At 49.5% G+C, this 17,357-nt stretch overlaps 1 protein-coding gene across 1 annotated transcript; it reads right to left on the bottom strand.

Moving 5' to 3' along the window:
• Positions 1–4,962: 4,962 nt before the first annotated feature.
• CHST6 (carbohydrate sulfotransferase 6) lies at positions 4,963–7,269 on the bottom strand (the record flags this gene model as incomplete). The annotated part of the gene is made up of 2 exons (XM_080829392.1): positions 7,235–7,269; positions 4,963–6,160 (listed from the first exon to the last, which is right to left on the bottom strand). The coding sequence occupies exon 2, from the start codon at positions 6,142–6,144 to the stop codon at positions 4,963–4,965; it is 1,182 nt and encodes a 393-aa protein (XP_080685518.1). The 5' UTR covers positions 6,145–6,160; positions 7,235–7,269.
• Positions 7,270–17,357: the final 10,088 nt, after the last annotated feature.

The following is a 17,357-nucleotide window of genomic DNA, read 5'->3' as shown; positions in this document are numbered from 1 at the left end:
TCAAGATAAGAATGGTTAAACAAAACTGTGATACAATTTTCAACAAAATACTGTTCAGTAGTAGGAATAAATGACTTAAACCTGTAAGCAACATTATGAGACCCAAGAATATAAAGGTGAAGAGAAAATCTAAGTTGCAGAAGAAGACCACATTGTGATTAGTTTTTTTAAGGTTTATTTTTTATGTAAGTAATCTCTACACCCAGTGTGGGGCTTGAACTCACAACCCCAAGATCAAGAGTCACATGCTCTTTCAACTGAGCTAGTCAGGTGCCCCCCATAGTGTGATTAATTTAAATCCAGTTTAAAAACTTGAAAAACTGACAATACACTAATTTAGAATACTAACATAGGCAGTGATATAATAATGAAATATTTATTTAACTGGGTACTTCTATTATTTTTAAAACATCTGACATATTATACACATATATAATATTATATGCATATTTATTTGCTTGACAAAGGAGTGCCACAGAGCAACTGTGGTCTTGGACACCCTCTATCTCATTCCTAGTAAAAGCCCAAGTCCTCACCATAGCCCACAAAGTCCTACATGATCTGACTCCCTCTCTCTTACCTTCTCACCTCCTAGTACTCTCCCTTTGGTCCACCACACCAGACCCACTAGCCCCTTGCTGGTCTTCCAATATACCAAATGGGTTCCCTCCTTAAAGATTTTTGTATTGTCTTTTTCCTCTTCTGGGACACTCTACCGGTAGTTACCCGTTAATTAACTGACTCACTTCCTTTAAGGCTTTGCTCAAATGTCACTTTCTCAATAAAACTTACCCTGATCACCCCATTGAAAATTGCAATTCACACCCCTATGTGCATACATTCCCAATCCCCATGATCATTCCCTGCTTGTGCACTGGTCAATACTCAATTCATAATGTGTATTGAACAAATGAACGGAAGTGCAGAGAACTTGGAGACTGGGATCACAATGGCACTAGAACTATAGGGCCAACCAGGTTCTCCAGTCATAACCCTAAGGGAGAGAACCCACGATTGGCTGAAGGACTTGCCATTCCAGGAAAATTCAAAGTCCAATCTGGGTGATTGCTTCAGTCTCATGAGTGGTTGGCCAAACCCTCTCATTTGAGCAGACTCTCACACCCTCCTGAGGCTACCAATGCTTTTACTGCAGTTTTTAAAAAAGACTTAACTTCTTTAGAAGAGTTTTAGGTGTGTAACAAAATAAAGAGGTACAGAGATGTCCCATACACCGCCTGCCCTCACCCATTCATGGCTGCATTCATGGCTATTATCAATATCACTTACCAGAGGGGTACATTTGTTACCCAGGATGAACCTACATGCACCCATCATAATCACCCAAAGTCCCTAGTGTGCCTTAGAGTTTGCTCTTGGTGTTGTACATTCTATGATTGTGAACAAACTGTTAGTGACATATCCCCATCACTATAGGATCATGGAGAGTATTTTTTTTTTAAGATTTTTTTTTTTTTTAATTTGACAGACAGAGATCACAAGTAGATGGAGAGACAGGCAGAGAGAGGGAGGAAGCAGGCTCCCTGCCGAGCTGAGAGCCCCATGCTGGGCTTGATCCCAGGACCTGATCCCATGACCCAAGATCATGACCTGAGCTGAAGGCAGAGGCCTTCACCCACTGAGCCACCCAGGCGCCCCTCATGGAGAGTATTTTCATTGCCCCACAAACCCTCGCTCCACCTGTCATCCCTCCCCTCCTTGTCCCCTGGCAACCACTACTCTTTTTACTTTAATCTTTTTTCTCCATGGTTTTGCCTTTTCCAGAATGTCATATAGTTGGAATTGTACAGGATGTGACTTCGTCACATTGGCTTTTTTTTTTCCCCCTTAGTAATAGGCGTTTCAGTTTCCTCCACGTCTTTTCATGGCTTGATAGCTCATATCTTTTTAGCACGGAATAATATTCCATCAGGTAGGTAAAAATGAAAGGACCGATTTACCCTGCACAGGTGATGGTGGTGGGTGGGGGTGGTTGGTAGGAGAGGGATGGGAAGGGCATTCTTGACCCCATTCTGGAGGGTATAAGTTGTTATTCCGCCTTTAGAGTCATTTGGCAGTTTCACCTTTAAAGGCATGAAAGCTCTCTGCTCGAGTGGTTCTGGGAAACACACAAACTTGACCACCTCTTGAGGGCTTCTCTCATCTCATGAGCCTAAATTTTAATTTTTTCAAGGAAACTGGGGACCCATCCCTCACTCTTTCTATGGCTCCTTTTCTTCCCCCTGTCAAGGAGCTTGATGAGCTCCTATCCATCCTTCATGTATTCAAATCAGTGCTTCCTCTCCAAAGAGGTCCTCCTTACTTCCCATACTAAAGTAGGTCATCCTCTCCCCATTTTTATTGTTTCTTTTTAGAACACAATTGACATCTATGTTTGCATGTTTATCTGTGGGACTATTTGTTATGGGTCTGCACTCCCCGCAACAGCAAGGTTTGTGATGCCTCGGTCTCCCAGTATGTCCCCAGGGTCTGCACTGGCCTGACTCATTGAACCACTAAGTTGGGTGCTGCCTGTCCTTGTCCTGAAACTTGGTCTGGGTTCACCCCCAGGCTTGCTTAGAACCAGATATGCCAGGGAACTCACCCAGAGGCTTACCCCGAGTTCACTATACACAGGGAATGAATTCTGGGAGCCAGTCATCCCCTTTCTGGGACTTTGGGTGTGCAGCCAGAATGGATAAATCACATAGCAAAGATCATTAATTGTTGCCATCAATACAGCCTGTAACCAGAGCAGAAGTAAATGAAACTTGTATGATGCCATGATCAGGCTGGGCTTTGAGCTATCCCAAAAGCCTTCCTGGACCCCACAAGGGATCAGTGTCTTTCTATTCTTGGCACCATGAACTTCTTATCCCTCTTCGCCTGAACATATTACATTGTCCAGGAGCCTTCCTAGGCTGACTCCTCCACTTGACATTACACTCCTTCCGGGCAGACTAGCAGGCTACTTTTATCCCCAGTGGCCAGCACAGGGAGGGACAGGAAGGGGAAAAGGGGTCAACAGCAGGGGTCCCAGTGCCCCAGCCCACTGCTTACCATACCCTTCAACATCCAGTCCTGGAGATGTGTGCAGCCATATGCCAGCCAAATGCTGGGATGGCTCGCTCCCTCACACCTAGAGAGCCCTGTCATTACTGGGGGAATTGATCTGGCTTTCCAAGCCTGTAGTGGGGTCCTTTACTGCAACCCAGTTCGGTGAGAACTGTAAGCCCTGAAGTCAGAGATGTGAGTTTGAGGTCTATCCCGTATATAAAGCTATGTGGCCTGAGCCTTTCTAAGTTGAGGAGTCCCCATTGATAAATTCAGGGCTTTTAATTATTTATTTATTTCGATCTTACTTATTTGAGAGAGAACTTGAGCAGGGCCAGGGGGAGGGGTGGAGGGAGAGGGAAAAGCGGACTCCCTGCTGAGCGGGGAGCCCAGAGCAGGGCTCCATCCCAGGACTGTGGGATCATGACCTGAGCCAAAGTCAGGCACTTAACCGCCTGAGCCACTCAGGTGCCCCAATACATTCAGGGTTTTAAATATCCTCCCCATGTTAATATGAAGGGCAGATTGAGGTTTTATGAGGCCTAAAGTCTTTACAGCTTGACAGATCCTTAACTGAGGTGTGCTGAAGCTTCAGCTTCAAGGTCAGTATCTCTCTGCTCCCTGTAAGAAAATAAGTGGAAAACACCAGATTCCCCACGACCATCTGCTCCGCAGCAAAAATAGGGTCCACAATTGAGGTCGCACCAATCCAAGGCCACACTCTTGGGCGGAAAAAAAGAAGCTAGCGACCTCCAGAATATCCCTCCTGGCAACTGATGGCAACAGCCCACTCCTTTCCAGAGTTAACAGGCACACATGTGCTGACAACTACCAGTCCCGGCACCAACTCCATGCCCTAAAGTTTGTGCACACTCAGTTCTGCATCCCTGTTCTTCCCAGAGGTTCTGGGAGCTTCCCCTCACCCCTTCTTTCTTTCTCCCTCTACCTTTCCCCCTCACTGCCTCCCTCGGTGCTTATCTGGTAGGTTCTCTAAGGTTCTGCGCTCTGGGCCCAGACATGTCATCATCTTCTATATCCTGCGGCTGTGGCCCCAGCCATGGCTGCTTGTTCTTCCATCACACAAACGGATAGAAAAATCTGACCCTCCTTCAGGACAGAGACAGGTCTCTGCAAGCCTGATTGACCCTCTCCTTCTAAATGTAGCCTCAGAGCAAAACCCCCTCCTCCCTTCGTCCTCCTCATCATTGTGACCTTGGACAAGTCCTTTCAGTTTTGCGTTTTGCTTGTCAAACCTTACAAACAGTGAAGTCTAACATCACAAGCTTAATTATGATGTCTATTTCTGTGGGTAGGATCATTACTGTCAGGACAAATCAAACGTTCACCCCAGGTTAATTGGGAAGGCAATGGGGGCATGTGGGCTCCCAGGAGATGGGGCAGAGAGAGGCTATGAGGAGACCACAAGGTAAGAAGCATCTTATCTGATTTCTTTCTGAAAGTACCGAGTGAATATAAACGCCAACAGCTCTGATTGAGTGTGGTGTGGGACATGGGGGAATGAAGTCGGGAATGCGGGCCAGCCCACCACAGTGCCTCTCTCTACTCCCAGGCAGGGCTGGGAACCCCTTCTCAGCTGCTGGATGACGCATCCAATAGGAAAAGAAACTTAGGAAGAAAGCGCTGGAGGAGCAGCCAAGCCGTCTGAGCTCATTCCCTGCACGCAGAGGAAGGGGCAGACACAGTTTTCCATGAAGTGTGCGCCCGATGGGAACCCGGCTTCTGAGGAAGACTCAAAAGAAAACTCAGAAGCAAGAAGAAACATGGAGCTCTGGGGACCCAGTTCATTCATACTACAGAGGACTCCCAAGCTCCTGGCCCCTCCAATAAGTGGCGTGCGCCCCGCGTGCCCAGCTCCCTCCCCAGCGACGCAACTGGGGGCATCCGCTAAGGTTAGGGGTGTGCGGCCGTGGAGGACGCCCAGCTGAAGCTGCTAGGGCCGCGCGGCAGCACCAGGTCCAGGGCGAGGTCGCGCTGCTCGCTCTCGGAGGAGACGGGCCGGTAGCCCAGCAGCTGCAGCGCGCCGGCACACAGCTCCTGCACGCGGCGGATCTTGGCGAAGGGCAGCGCGTGGCGCCAGGCCTGGGAGACATTGACCGCGTCCCTGGACGAGGTCTTGAAGGCCTCGCGGCGCGCACCGGGCCCGGACCCGTGCGTGATGTTGTGGATCCAGGCCTGCAGCTGCGGCGTGAGGCTCAGGCCCGCGAAGGCGTAGAGCGCGCGGATCTCGGGCAGCGGCGCCCGCGCCAGGTCCTCGAAACGCACCAGGCGGTAGCGGCCTCGCAGGAAGGGCGGCGGCTTCTGCGTGGCGGCCTCGGCGATGCGCACGTGGCTGCGGCACACCTCGCGCACTACGCGCAGGCCGGGGTCGGCCTCCACCCAGGTGCCGTTGGTGCCCAGGACGATGCCGTTGTCACGCGCCAGCGCCTTGGCGGTCTGCTCACGCGAGCGCAGCACGGCCCGCGGGTCGCGCACCAGGTGCACAATGCGCAGGTTGAGCGCCGGGTCGTTGAGCAGCTGGTAGAGCACCTGCAGGTTGAAGAAGCGCACCTCCTTGAGCACCACGTGGCTGTAGGCGCGGCAGGCCTCCTGCGCCCGGCTAAAGGGCTGCCGCGCGCACAGCGGCTTGCACACCGCCTCGCTGCTGATGGCGCCGCGCGGGAAGGCGCTGCAGGCGGGGGGCGAGCACAGCGCGCGGCTCACCGCGTACTGGAAGAGGTCCGACAGGTTGCGGCGCCACGGCAGGTAGGCGTCGAACACGTCCATGTCGCACAGGAAGACGGAGCGCACCACGTCGCGCACGGCCATGTGCAGCGCCGGCGCGCTCCCCTGCGACAGGGTGGTCCACACATGCCACCCGGGCTCCATCAGGTAGAAGACGTCGGGGTGCTGGCTGAAGAGCTGGCCCACGAAGGATGAGCCCGAGCGCCACGAGGACAGCACCAGCACGTGCACCCGCTCTTTGCCGCCGGCTGGGGACGGCGGCCTGGGCCAGGAGACCAGGAAAAGCAGGATGCAGGTCTGCGCCAGCAGGAGCACAGTCACAGCCGTGCTGGAGACGCGCGGCAGCCACATGCCTCTCGCTGGGGGCCTGGGGGAAGAGAGAGCAGCCGTTAGGGACTCACCCTGCCACACCCCAAGGCCTTGCAGGGAGCAGTCCCCTCCCTCCCCAACGCCCCACTCTGACCACCCGCCAGGTTGGGGCCTCCTCCCCAACCCGGACTATGGCCATCTGGCTAGGGCACTCTCCCAGGAACGGGACTTTAAGACATCCACCAAAACCTAGTCTATGCAGAGCAAAAGGCCTGTGGCAGAATGTCTCTGGAAATGTATATTGTCCTTACTTTGTCCCTCCCCTTTCTTCTTCTTTCTTCTTCTTCCCCTCCCCTTTCTCTCTCTCTCTCTCTCTCTCTTTCTGGAGACGGAAATATTATTTTTTTTATTTTTTATTTTTTAAAGATTTTATTTATTTGACAGAGATCACAAGTAGGCAGAGAAGCAGGCAGAGAGAGAGGGGGAAGCAGGCTCCCCACCGAGCAGAGAGCCCGACTGGGGGCTCGATCCCAGGACCCTGGGATCACAACCCGAGCTGAAGGCAGAGGCTTTAACCCGCTGAGCCACCCAGGCGCCCCGGAAATATTATTTTTAAAACCGAATTCCCACCTTTTGCTTCAGAATTCTTTTTAGGGAGACAATTTTAGGTTTAGCTCAACAGCTTGATGGGTGATTGGACTCCCTCACCAGGCTCAGCCACTTTCTAGCCTGTGATCCTGGACCACACGCTTCATCTGTCTGTAACTCAGTTTACCCATCTGTAAAAAGGGGATTAGTATTGGTATTGGAATAATGGAATGAGCCTGGGGGGCGGGGCATGTCCTAACTCCCATAACTGATAACGTGCCCTTTCTGCCCAGGGTGCTTCTGGGTTGTCTGGCTTCTTTTAAACAAGCAGATGCAGCTTCTATTATTAAAAGTAAGTAAACAACATAGAGCACCCCAAATGTTGCTATCTACAGGGAGTCAAGTGCTACAGGACGCATGAACTGCAGAGGGAGGGAACCCTTCGGGAGCTGCTGGAATGTGCAGAAGAAAGCAGTAAAGGGCGAGGGGACGGCAGGCAGGTTCCTGGCCACCACCTGCCCTTTTCCATGCTGAGGTTACTCACGGTAGCCCAGGGCTGCTGGGAGAGCTGCCCGCCTCAATCACAATCCATGGACGATGCCTGCAGATTTTTCAGAGCCTGAGAAAGCAGGAGAGAGGCTGGGTCAGAGTCTCACAGGAGGAGACATCCCTGCACAGTGGGAGGGCTTTGCATTCCCAGACAGACAGAAAGTTCCCTGCAGGTGAGAACAGAGTGGCCCAGCCCCTGAGCACATTTTTTCAAGTGGCTGTGAACTGATGGTATTTCCTGCTGGGTGGAGGAGAGAGGGCTGCAGTGAGCCCTCTGATGCCACTTAGGAGCTGTGAAACCGGGCACAAGTGACTTCTCTGAGGCTCGGTTTCCTCCTCTGCAAAATGAGGATGGTAACATCCAGCCTCTTGGGCTTTGCCATGAAGAAGCTGCTAGAACACACATGATAGAGGGCTTGCTAGTGCCATACATTGGCCCAGGGCTACTGTGGCTGTGCCATGTTGGGAGAGGCAGCACCAGGGGAGGTCTCCACCTGGATAAGACACTCTGAGGTCACCCACATCGGGAATCCCAGCATCTCCTGTGCCCACCTCCGGGGTCCTTTACTGGATCTTAAGAATATCACACTTGTCCCACAGAGTGAAAGGGACGCAGAGCCAAGCTTGTGCACCCCGAGGTCCCAGACTTCTTCCCTCCTTGCACCTGTTGCTCTTACCACCATCCCAAGGAAGAGCTGTTTTGGGGGGGAGGGGCCTGAAAGTTCCCTCCTTGCTTTCACAGCATTTGCTCCCCTCGAAGCCCCTTCCCTGCCCATGTCACCTCCAGGAGAAGGCAGGTCTAAATTGTGAGCAGATCCCACTTTTCCGGAGGCTGCCGGAGCAGACAGGGGTCACCCAGCAGCTCTGCCTCCTGAACCACAAGGGCTAGATGTGAGGATTTCACTCAAAGGCTCCATTTGGTGGACATCATGGTTTCCATTTTTTACATGAAGGATGCCAGGCTCAGAGAGACAACAGGGAAAGAGGGACCCTCGACCCAGGACTTCCATCTCTAAGTTCCTGGCACTTTCTGATTACACTCAGATTACCTCTCCCACTCCTGGGAAATCCTGCAGAGCACTGGGGACCCGGGTGTTGGGCCCAAACACAGCTGCCCTGGCCAGCCCATCCCTTTCCTGGCCAGGGAGGATCTTGACCGTAAGCTACCAATGTGTGTGTTACCTGTCTTCCAGGGAAACCAGAGGTTTTCTTAGGTGACTCACACAACACGGAACTGATATCTGATCCTATTATTGGAACTGGAGAACTAAAAAGAGGATTGACACATGCAACCCCATGCAGAGTGCCCAAAGAGGTCCAGGTCCTACGGGAGAGTTTTCTGATAAGGAGCCTTAGGTACAGGATACCCAGTGGCAGGTCAGGAAGACACCAGGATAAGTGTTTTATCTTCGTGATTGAACTGCATCCTCCCAACATTCATGGGAGGTAGAAATTACCTCCATCTGATTTATTTATTTATAAAGATTTTATTTATTTATTTGAGAGAGAGAGAACACAAGCAGGGGGAGGAAGAGGGGCAGCAGGAGAGGGAGGGCTGAGTGCCAAGACCCTGAGATCATGACCTGAGCGAAGGCTGCCGCTCAGCTGGCTGAGCCACTCAGGCGCCCCACCTGTTTTAACTGAGGCAGTGAAGCTCAGAGATACGAATACTCACTGAGGGACAGGGCAGAGATATAGGAATACTTTTTGTTCTGTTTTGTTTTAGAGAGAGAGAGAGAACAGGAGCGGGCCAGGGGGGTGGGGGCAGAGGGAGAAGGAGAGAGAGAATCTTTTTTTTTTTTTAATTTTATTTATTTATTTGACAGAGAGAGATCACAAGGAGGCAGAGAGAGAGAGAGAGAGAGAGGAGGAAGCAGGCTCCCCGCTGAGCAAAGAGCCCGATGTGGGACTCGATCCCAGGACTCTGGGATCATGACCTGAGCCGAAGGCAGAGGCTTAACCCACTGAGCCACCCAGGCGCCCGAAGGAGAGCATCTTAGGCAGGCTCCACATGCTGCACGGAGTCTGACTCCGGGCTTGATCTCAACAACGTGAGATCATGACCTGAGCTGAAATCAAGAGTCAAGGGCTCATCTGACTGAGCCACCCAGGTGACCGCCCCTAGGGCAGAAGTTTAAATCCAAATGCCATACACCCAGAGTAGAGCTCTGGGGTGGGTCTCACTCCTAAGCCTTTCCCCAATGAAGTCCCCCATCTTGGAAGGCCTAGGCCCTTCCCCTATAAATTTTTTCATTTTAAAATTCCTTCGGGGGAGGGGGCGCCTGGGTGGCTCAGTGGCTTAAGCCTCTGCCTTCGGCTCGGGTCGTGATCCCAGGGTCCTGGGATGGAGCCCCGCACCGGGCTCTCTGCTCAGCAGGGAGCCTGCTTCCTCTTCTCTCTCTTTCTGCCTCTCTGCCTGCTTGTGATCTCTGTCAAATAAATAAATAAAATCTTTAAAAAAATAAAAATAAATAAAATTCCTTCGGGGGTATATATATATATTATTTATGTTTCATTTTTTCAACAGATGCAAACTTCTAGAGGTACAGATGAGGTCATCATGGACTCATGTCTTCTTTGTGAAAATTGGAAAGGGGGCCTCATCTTTTGGCAGACACAGCCCCACACCAGAGTGCAAGGGCCACTGAATCAAAGGGAAGTGACATGCTCTGCCCCTAGGCCTCCCCCAGGTCCTCCTTAGAGGCAACTTTGCGTCTAACTTCCACCAAGTCTTGGATGATAGTGATAAAAATAATCCCATCTTTTGGGGGAGGAGGGTGGGAATAAAGTACAAGGAGACCAAAGAGGGAACAGAAAGTTCCCTACTACCCAGGACCACTTTATGGAGTGGGCTTTGTCCCGTCACTGAAAGTTTCCTTGTAGTAAAGTCAATATTTAAAACTGACATCATTCGTAAACCAGCACACAGCTGAAGCACACAGGGTGCTAGCAGCCCCTTTCCTCTCTTGTATAACCCTTTGTTTTCCCTGGAGTTAAACTGCCCTAGAGATTAAAATTGTCGGGTTGAAAGTTAAAATTGAAGAAGTAGAGAGGGTAGAACAAAAAGATCAACGATGGATAAAAGATGGAAAAGAGATAAAAGACGAGAAAGAACGCAAGAGGATCAATCCAAGAGGTCCAAGTCCAAAGCCCTTATCCTAGCAGAGGTGACAATCTAGCTAGGAACCTCAAAGACACACCCATGAAGTGACCAAGGGAGCAGATGGTAGTCGAGCAGTGACCCAACTATCCAGGGCCAGGGGAGGGTGGGGCTAGTCCTGCCAGGCATCTCTCTCTCCTGGATTCTGGAAAAATCCCCCAGCTGGTCTCCCTGCATTTCATATTGCACAGAGCCCCCAGAGCTGCCTACACCATATTTGATCACGTCATTCTCCTTCTCAGCAACCTTCGGCTTTACCTCCTGTCCCAGAATTCCCCTCCAGAGCCCTGTGTGTCAGGTCACCTGGAATCATTATTCCATGTTCCCCTCTGTTCTAAGTGCCCAGCCCTGGTTCCCCTCAAGAGTCATCCTAGCTTCCTCCTAAGTCCCCTCACCTGTGTGTTTCTCAAGGCATGTACCACTCCTCCCCCAGTGACACTTTGCTTCCCCCTCTTGCCTGTGAGCACCTTGAGGGTCAAGACTATGGTTATTCTGCAAGTGAGCGAGTCTGTTCCCAGGCACCCAGTGTGGGGCTCAGTCTTGCAACAGGTTGTTGCAATAGACAGTGTTTGCTTGGGTCCACTCATACTTGTTCCTCCTATTCTGCTAAGGGCCTCGAGATTTTTCTTTGAGGAACCGACCTCACTCCCACCAAGTGCATGTGGTTTGCGTGGGGCTGACTGCCCACTTCATGGTTCCTAGGGAGTCAAGTGTCTCCAGCCTGGTTCATCTTTCCATTCTACACACTATCCCCTGACCGAGTGGTGGGCTTAGCAATGGACACCTGCCCCAAGTCCAGTCCCAAGACATTTGTAGATTTGCAGGAAAGAGGGAAACTGCCTGGATAGAAGCCAACACGGAAGACAATTGAGCAGAGAAGGAACAGTCTGAGAGCCTGTGAGCGGCTGGCAGCGCGCGGATTCAGCTGGCCAGACTCCCTCATGGACTTCCCAGTGGGGGAAAATGCTCCATTATTTGTCAAACCAGCGTGAGTTCAGTTTCTGCCATTTACAACCGAGTGTTCTGATTAGAGAATGGGTCCCCTTGGTGGGGTGGGGGGAGTGGGGGCAGAACTGTCAGGAGCACGGAGGGAGCTTCGGGGGCTGGTCACACTGTGTTTCTTGATGAGGTGCGAAAGCTGTGTGATCAAGCTGTGTTTTTACGACTTGTGCTCTTTTCTGTATGTGTGTTGTCTTTCAATAAAGAGTCAAGAATCGGGGCACCTGGGTGGCTCAGTGGGTTAAGCCTCTGCCTTCAGCTCAGGTCATGATCTCAGGGTCTTGGGATCGAGCCCCACATCGGGCTCTCTGCTCAGCGGGGAGCCTGCTTCTCCCTCTCTCTCTCTGCCTGCTGCTCTGCCTACTTGTGATTCTATCTCTCTCTCTGTCAAATAAATAAAATAAAATCTTTAAAAAAAAAAAAAGAGTCAAGAATCCTGGGGCGCATGGGTGGCTCAGTCCGTTAAGTGTCTGCCTTCAGCTCAGGTCATGATCTCAGGGTCCTGGGATCAAGCCCCGCAAATGGCTCCTTGCTCAGCAGGGAGCCTGCTTCTCCCTACTGCTTGTGCTCTCTTTCTCTCTCTGACAAATAAAGTAATTAATTAATTAAACAGTAAAAGAGTTGGGGTGCCTGGGTGGCTCCAACGTTAAGTGCCTTCAGCTCAGGTCATAATCGCAGGGTCTGGTCCTGGAATCGAGCCCCACACAGGGCTCTCTGCTTTTGCTGTGTCTCTGTCAAATAAATAAATCTTCCAAAAAAATGTTTTTAAAATTAAAAAAAATTAAAATTAAAATTAAAAAAAAAATAAAAGAGTCAAGAATCCTGACTAATACAGACAGTTAAGTGTCATGTCCCGGAATGTCACAAAGACTGAACGAGTAGATGATATTAATGAATATTTGCCTACTTAACGTCAGATACTCTGTGATCCAGATCCCCACGTAACCCGCATTCCTTCCCGCTAAGTAGTTTACCTTTTTTTTTTTTTTTCAAAGTAGGTTCCAGGTGGAGCCCAACGCGGGGCCTGAACTCACAACCCACAACCCTAAGGTCAAGATCTGAGCTGTGATCTGGAGTCTGATGCGGGGCTGCCGCCCGCAGCTGCCGCCGCCACCACTACTACTACTACTACCACCACTACCACTACCACCACCACCACCACCACCACCACAGGCTGAGCACCTCCAGTGCTCCCTTGCTGAGCATTTTAAAGTGAAGGTATCTTCTAAATATCCCTGACCGTTGGCCTGAGAGACACAGGAAGGACCTATTGTTCTATCTGATTGGCAGGTGGGAAATATGAGCTACAGGGAGGGACAGTTTGCAGTAGGAGGGGGTGAGCCTGGGCCCCGGAACCTAGCTCTCTGGGAAATCCCCGCCTGTACCCCAGCTCTGCGTGCCCCTCACTCAGCAGCCTCTCCCAGCCCTGGCAGGGTATCTAAGGAACTGAAATGTAATACTAGGTACAAATTCATGGCTCGGATTTCTCTCTGTTTGACATCGGCTGGAGGCCATCCCTGTTCAGGAATCCCAAAGATTAGAGAAAACAGATTCCAGATCAGGGATCAGTGGACTCTTGGCATCAAGGGCCACCCCTGGGGGCAAACCAGCTCTGACGGAGCCCAGGGCATGTTAGGGAGAAGGCTGAAAAGGAGGGAAAGAGAAAAGGAAAAAAGAGAGGGGCGCAGGGAGAGAGAGGAGGAGTAAGATGAACGTTTATGGTGGGATGGAAATGGAACACCAGTAAATACCATCTGTTGAGGGCTTCCTATAAGAAGACTTTCCTGTCCATTTTCTGATTTAAACCTTACAACAACCCTATGACGTGGACCTGATACTCCTCCCTATTTTACAAATAAGGAAACTAGGGTGTAGAAAGATTAGGAAACTGGCCTAAAGGACCCACACACCATCTGAGTCAGAATTTAAGTCCTAGCCTTACAACTTTAGAACTCTTAACTACATGGTATCCAGTGGAAAAACCACAAGTACTAAAGCAAAGAGTGGTGTTCACAATGCACAAATATAGGGGCGCCTGGGTGGCTCTGTGGGTTAAAGCCTCTGCCTTCGGCTCAGGTCATGATCTCAGGGTCCTGGGATCGAGCCCCGAATCGGGCTCTCTGCTCAGCGGGGAGCCTGCTTCCCCCTCTCTCTGTCTCTCTACCTGCTTGTGATCTCTCTCTCTTTGTCAAATAAATAAAAAAAATATTTTTTAAAATTCACAAATATAAAAAGATACACAAGTATCAAAGGACATCATCAAAAAGGTGAAAGGACACCCCCAAGAGGGAGAAAATACTTACAAATCATATGTATAGCAAGGGACCCAGAACATATAAAGAGCTCTTACAATTCAATAATAGAAGACAAATAACCCAACTCAAGAATGGGCAAAAGCTTTGAGTAGACCATTTTTCCAAAGATATACAAATTGCCTACAAGTGCAAGAAACGATGCTTGACAATCCTAGTCATTAGGGAATGCCAGTCAAATTATGAGACTACGTCCCATTAACTAGGGAGTTATAATAAAAAAGGTAGATAAAAACCAGTATTAGTGAGAAGGTGGGGAAATCAGAACCCTTGTACACTGCAGAAAATAGGTAGTTCCTCAAAAGTTTAAACATAGGGATGCAACAATGCCAATCTAAAATACATATCCAAGGGGCGTCTGGGTGGCTCAGTCCTTTAAGCTTAAGCATCTGCCTTCCACCCAGGTCATGATCTCAAGGTCCTGGGATCCAGCCCTGCATAGGGTCCCTGCACAGAGGGGCGTCTGCTTCTCCTTCTCCCTTTGCCCCTCCCCCCACACACCCGCACACCTGCACTCACTCTCTCAAATAAAACTTTAAAAAAATAGAATAAAATAAATACATATCAAAGAAGACTGAAAACACATGACCACACAAAATCTTTTTCATAAACTTTCATGGCAACATTATACCTAATGGCCTCAGAATGGAAATATCCCAAATGTCTATCAGTTGATGAATGGATAAACAAAATGTGGTCCATCCATATACAGTGGACACTTGAGCAATGAGGAAGTTGGGGCATCGACCTCCACATAGTCGAAAATCCACGTATAACTTCTGACTCCTGAAAAATTTAGCTACTTATAACCTACCACTGACCTTAACATCAACAGTCAGTTAGCACATATTTTGTATATTATATGTATTAAAGTAAGCTAGAGAAAAGAAAATGCTATTAAGAAAATCATAGGAGGGCCCCTGGGTGACTCAGTGGGTTAAAGCCTTGGGGCTCTCTGCTCAGCGGGGAGCCTGCTTCCTCCTCTCTCTCTGCCTGCCTCTCTGCCTACTTGAGATCTCTGTCTGTCAAATAAATAAAATCTTTAAAAAAAAAGAAAATCATAGGAGAAAATACATTTACAGTGATGTACTGTATTTATCGAAAAAATTTGCATTCAGGTGGATCCACACAGTTTAAACCCATGTTGTTCAAGGATCAACTGTAATTCAGTATTATCTGGCAATAAAAGGAATGAAGTATTGATATGTACTATAACATAGAGGAACCTTGGGGTGATTAACACACCACATGAATATACTGTAAATCACTGAACTGTACACCTTAAAAGGGGGAACCTTAAGGTATGTTAATTGTATCTCAATAAAGCTGTTATTAAAAAAATACGCAGGGACACCTGGGTGGCTCAGTGGGTTAAGGGTCGGCCTTTGGCTCAGGTCATGATCCCAGGGTCCCCCTCTCTCTCTGCCTGCCTCTCTGCCTACTTGTGATCTCTCTGTGTCAAATAAATAAATCAAATCTTTTAAAAAAATAAAAAATAAAAAAAATTATCTTTCTAAGGCCAGGTTACAGGTAATTTTTTTCTTGTTAATGCTTTGCTGCATTTTCCAGGTAGTCTACAGTAGACTTGTATTACTTTGGTAATCATAAAATTGGTGACAGGAGGCACAGGTAGGACCGGCCCGCTCCAGCTTTCACAGCGGGAAGAGAAATGCCTGCAAACCCATCTCCCAGCTGACCTGAGTACAAGTTGGCCAGAGGAGGACAGGGGCATCGGCTGGAGAATTACCTCCTGAGCATGGAAAGATGTCAAGATTCCCCAAGCCCACCCTGAGCCGCAGAGCTGTGGCAGAAGACAGTCCTGGCCCCAAGCCTTGGCCACATCTGCTATCTCTCTGCCAGTCTGTTTCAGCTTCGTGGCATCAGCCAGAGGCAGGGAAGCTGGAGTCACACAGCCCAGATGTTGCTGATTGGCAGCAGACTGGCCTGCAGGAATCTATCGGGAAATGAAATCAAATTGTTCAGGGAAAGGAGCTTCAAGTCTCCCTAGCTCAGAGCTACCCCGTGGGGCATTTCAAAGCAAATGAACAGATAACACGTACCACCTCTCCCCGGCCCTGAACTTAGGGGATCCTCTAAATGCACTTTGCACAGGACCCAATCACAGAACCTTACAGCTAGGGAGACCTGAAGTCTGGGGGTTTTCACCTCTTCCCTGAAGTAACACATGCAGGGGATGGGGGAAGGGAGCGCACATTTAGCACGCACCCCGTGTTCCCCTAGGTGTTGACTGAGCTCTCTTATTACAGGGATAATCTGGAATGTTCTCTGGTTTATTTTTTCAGCGTTTTATTTTGACTAATTTATTATTTTTGAAAAGTAAGTCATTCTTAGAATTCAATGACATAAAAAAAGGCGGGGAGGAAGGGGCTGTTTTAGAAGAAAATGCCTCAAAACATGTAACAGCTGGATCCCGTGTGTGTGGACGTTGTTTGGATTCTGATTCAAACAAACCAAGTGCAAGAAGATATCTTCGAGGCAATAGGAAATTTCAACACGGACTGACCTACACAATACTACACAATACTCTCGTTTTTTATGCATTTCTATACTTATCTCCCCTTACTAGACTAGAAGCAGGATTCTGTCTCATGACAAGGAGTAGGGATAGGACAGTGGCTAATGAACCCCATTCGATCATTTACTATGTGATCTTGGTCAAGTCACTTAATCTCTCGGTACCTACTGCTGTTTAATCTATAAAATGGGGGAAATTCACCTTGCTGGCTCCGGCCATAGAGCATGCAACTCTTGACCTTTGGGTCATGAGTTCAAGCTCTAGGGGGCCTAGAGCTTACTTAAAAAAAATAGAAATAAAATGGGGGAAATAATATCACCCAAGTCAGGGCTTGATTTTAATTCAATGAGTTACTATCGCTAAAGCACTTAGAACAATGTCTGTCATATAGCACATTTGTATTTGCTCAGAAATCCTCCAAATCCTGGGTTACAACTATTTTCTACGGATCCAAGCAACAGCCTCTTCATAAGGAACACTCAAGAACAACAGCCAGGCCTGGTTCAGGGGACCTCGCACCCTAGGAACAGAATGTGGCAACCCCAGGCAGGGGCAGAACACGGACCCGCAAAGCAGCCCCGAAACACGCCAAGAAGAGAGTTGTAAGTGGAACCATATAAGCCTTAACACAGCCAACGCTCAAGGAGCCGCACACACAATTCCCATTAGCTCGGGTACTTGGCACACTCAGGCACTCTCGGCCCCGGGGCAGCCAAGTCCTTGCTGCCCTTGAGGCCTCCGTTTTCCCACCCTCATGCCTCCGGTTCAAGGTGGGGAGAGAAAAGAGGGTGAACTTACCCCGGGGCACCTATGCTGAGACCGAGAGAGACCTACTTTTCTCGTTGCTCAAGAGCCAGCAGCGAAACAAGCCAGACTCCCATTCAGGTGCTTATGGTTCTAAATTCGCTCACCAAGCTGCTTTTCCTCAAGAGTGCCGTGGGGGAAAGCTTTCTAGATTAATACCATGGCCCTTGGAATCTCACGTTTCAAGAGTCTAGGGATCGTCTAGGGATCCCCCAGCAGGGATCCCAGGTGAGCTGAAGCCGCAGGAAGACACTTTCCCACCAGCGCCAGGGGCTACCGTGTCCTTCCCACGTTCGGATAGAAACAC

This window comes from Martes martes, assembly GCF_963455335.1.
Source record: "Martes martes genome assembly, chromosome: 17".
NCBI classification, from domain to species: Eukaryota; Metazoa; Chordata; class Mammalia; order Carnivora; family Mustelidae; genus Martes; species Martes martes.
Note: the sequence above shows the minus strand (reverse complement) of the source record. Positions and strands in the feature narration are given on the sequence as shown.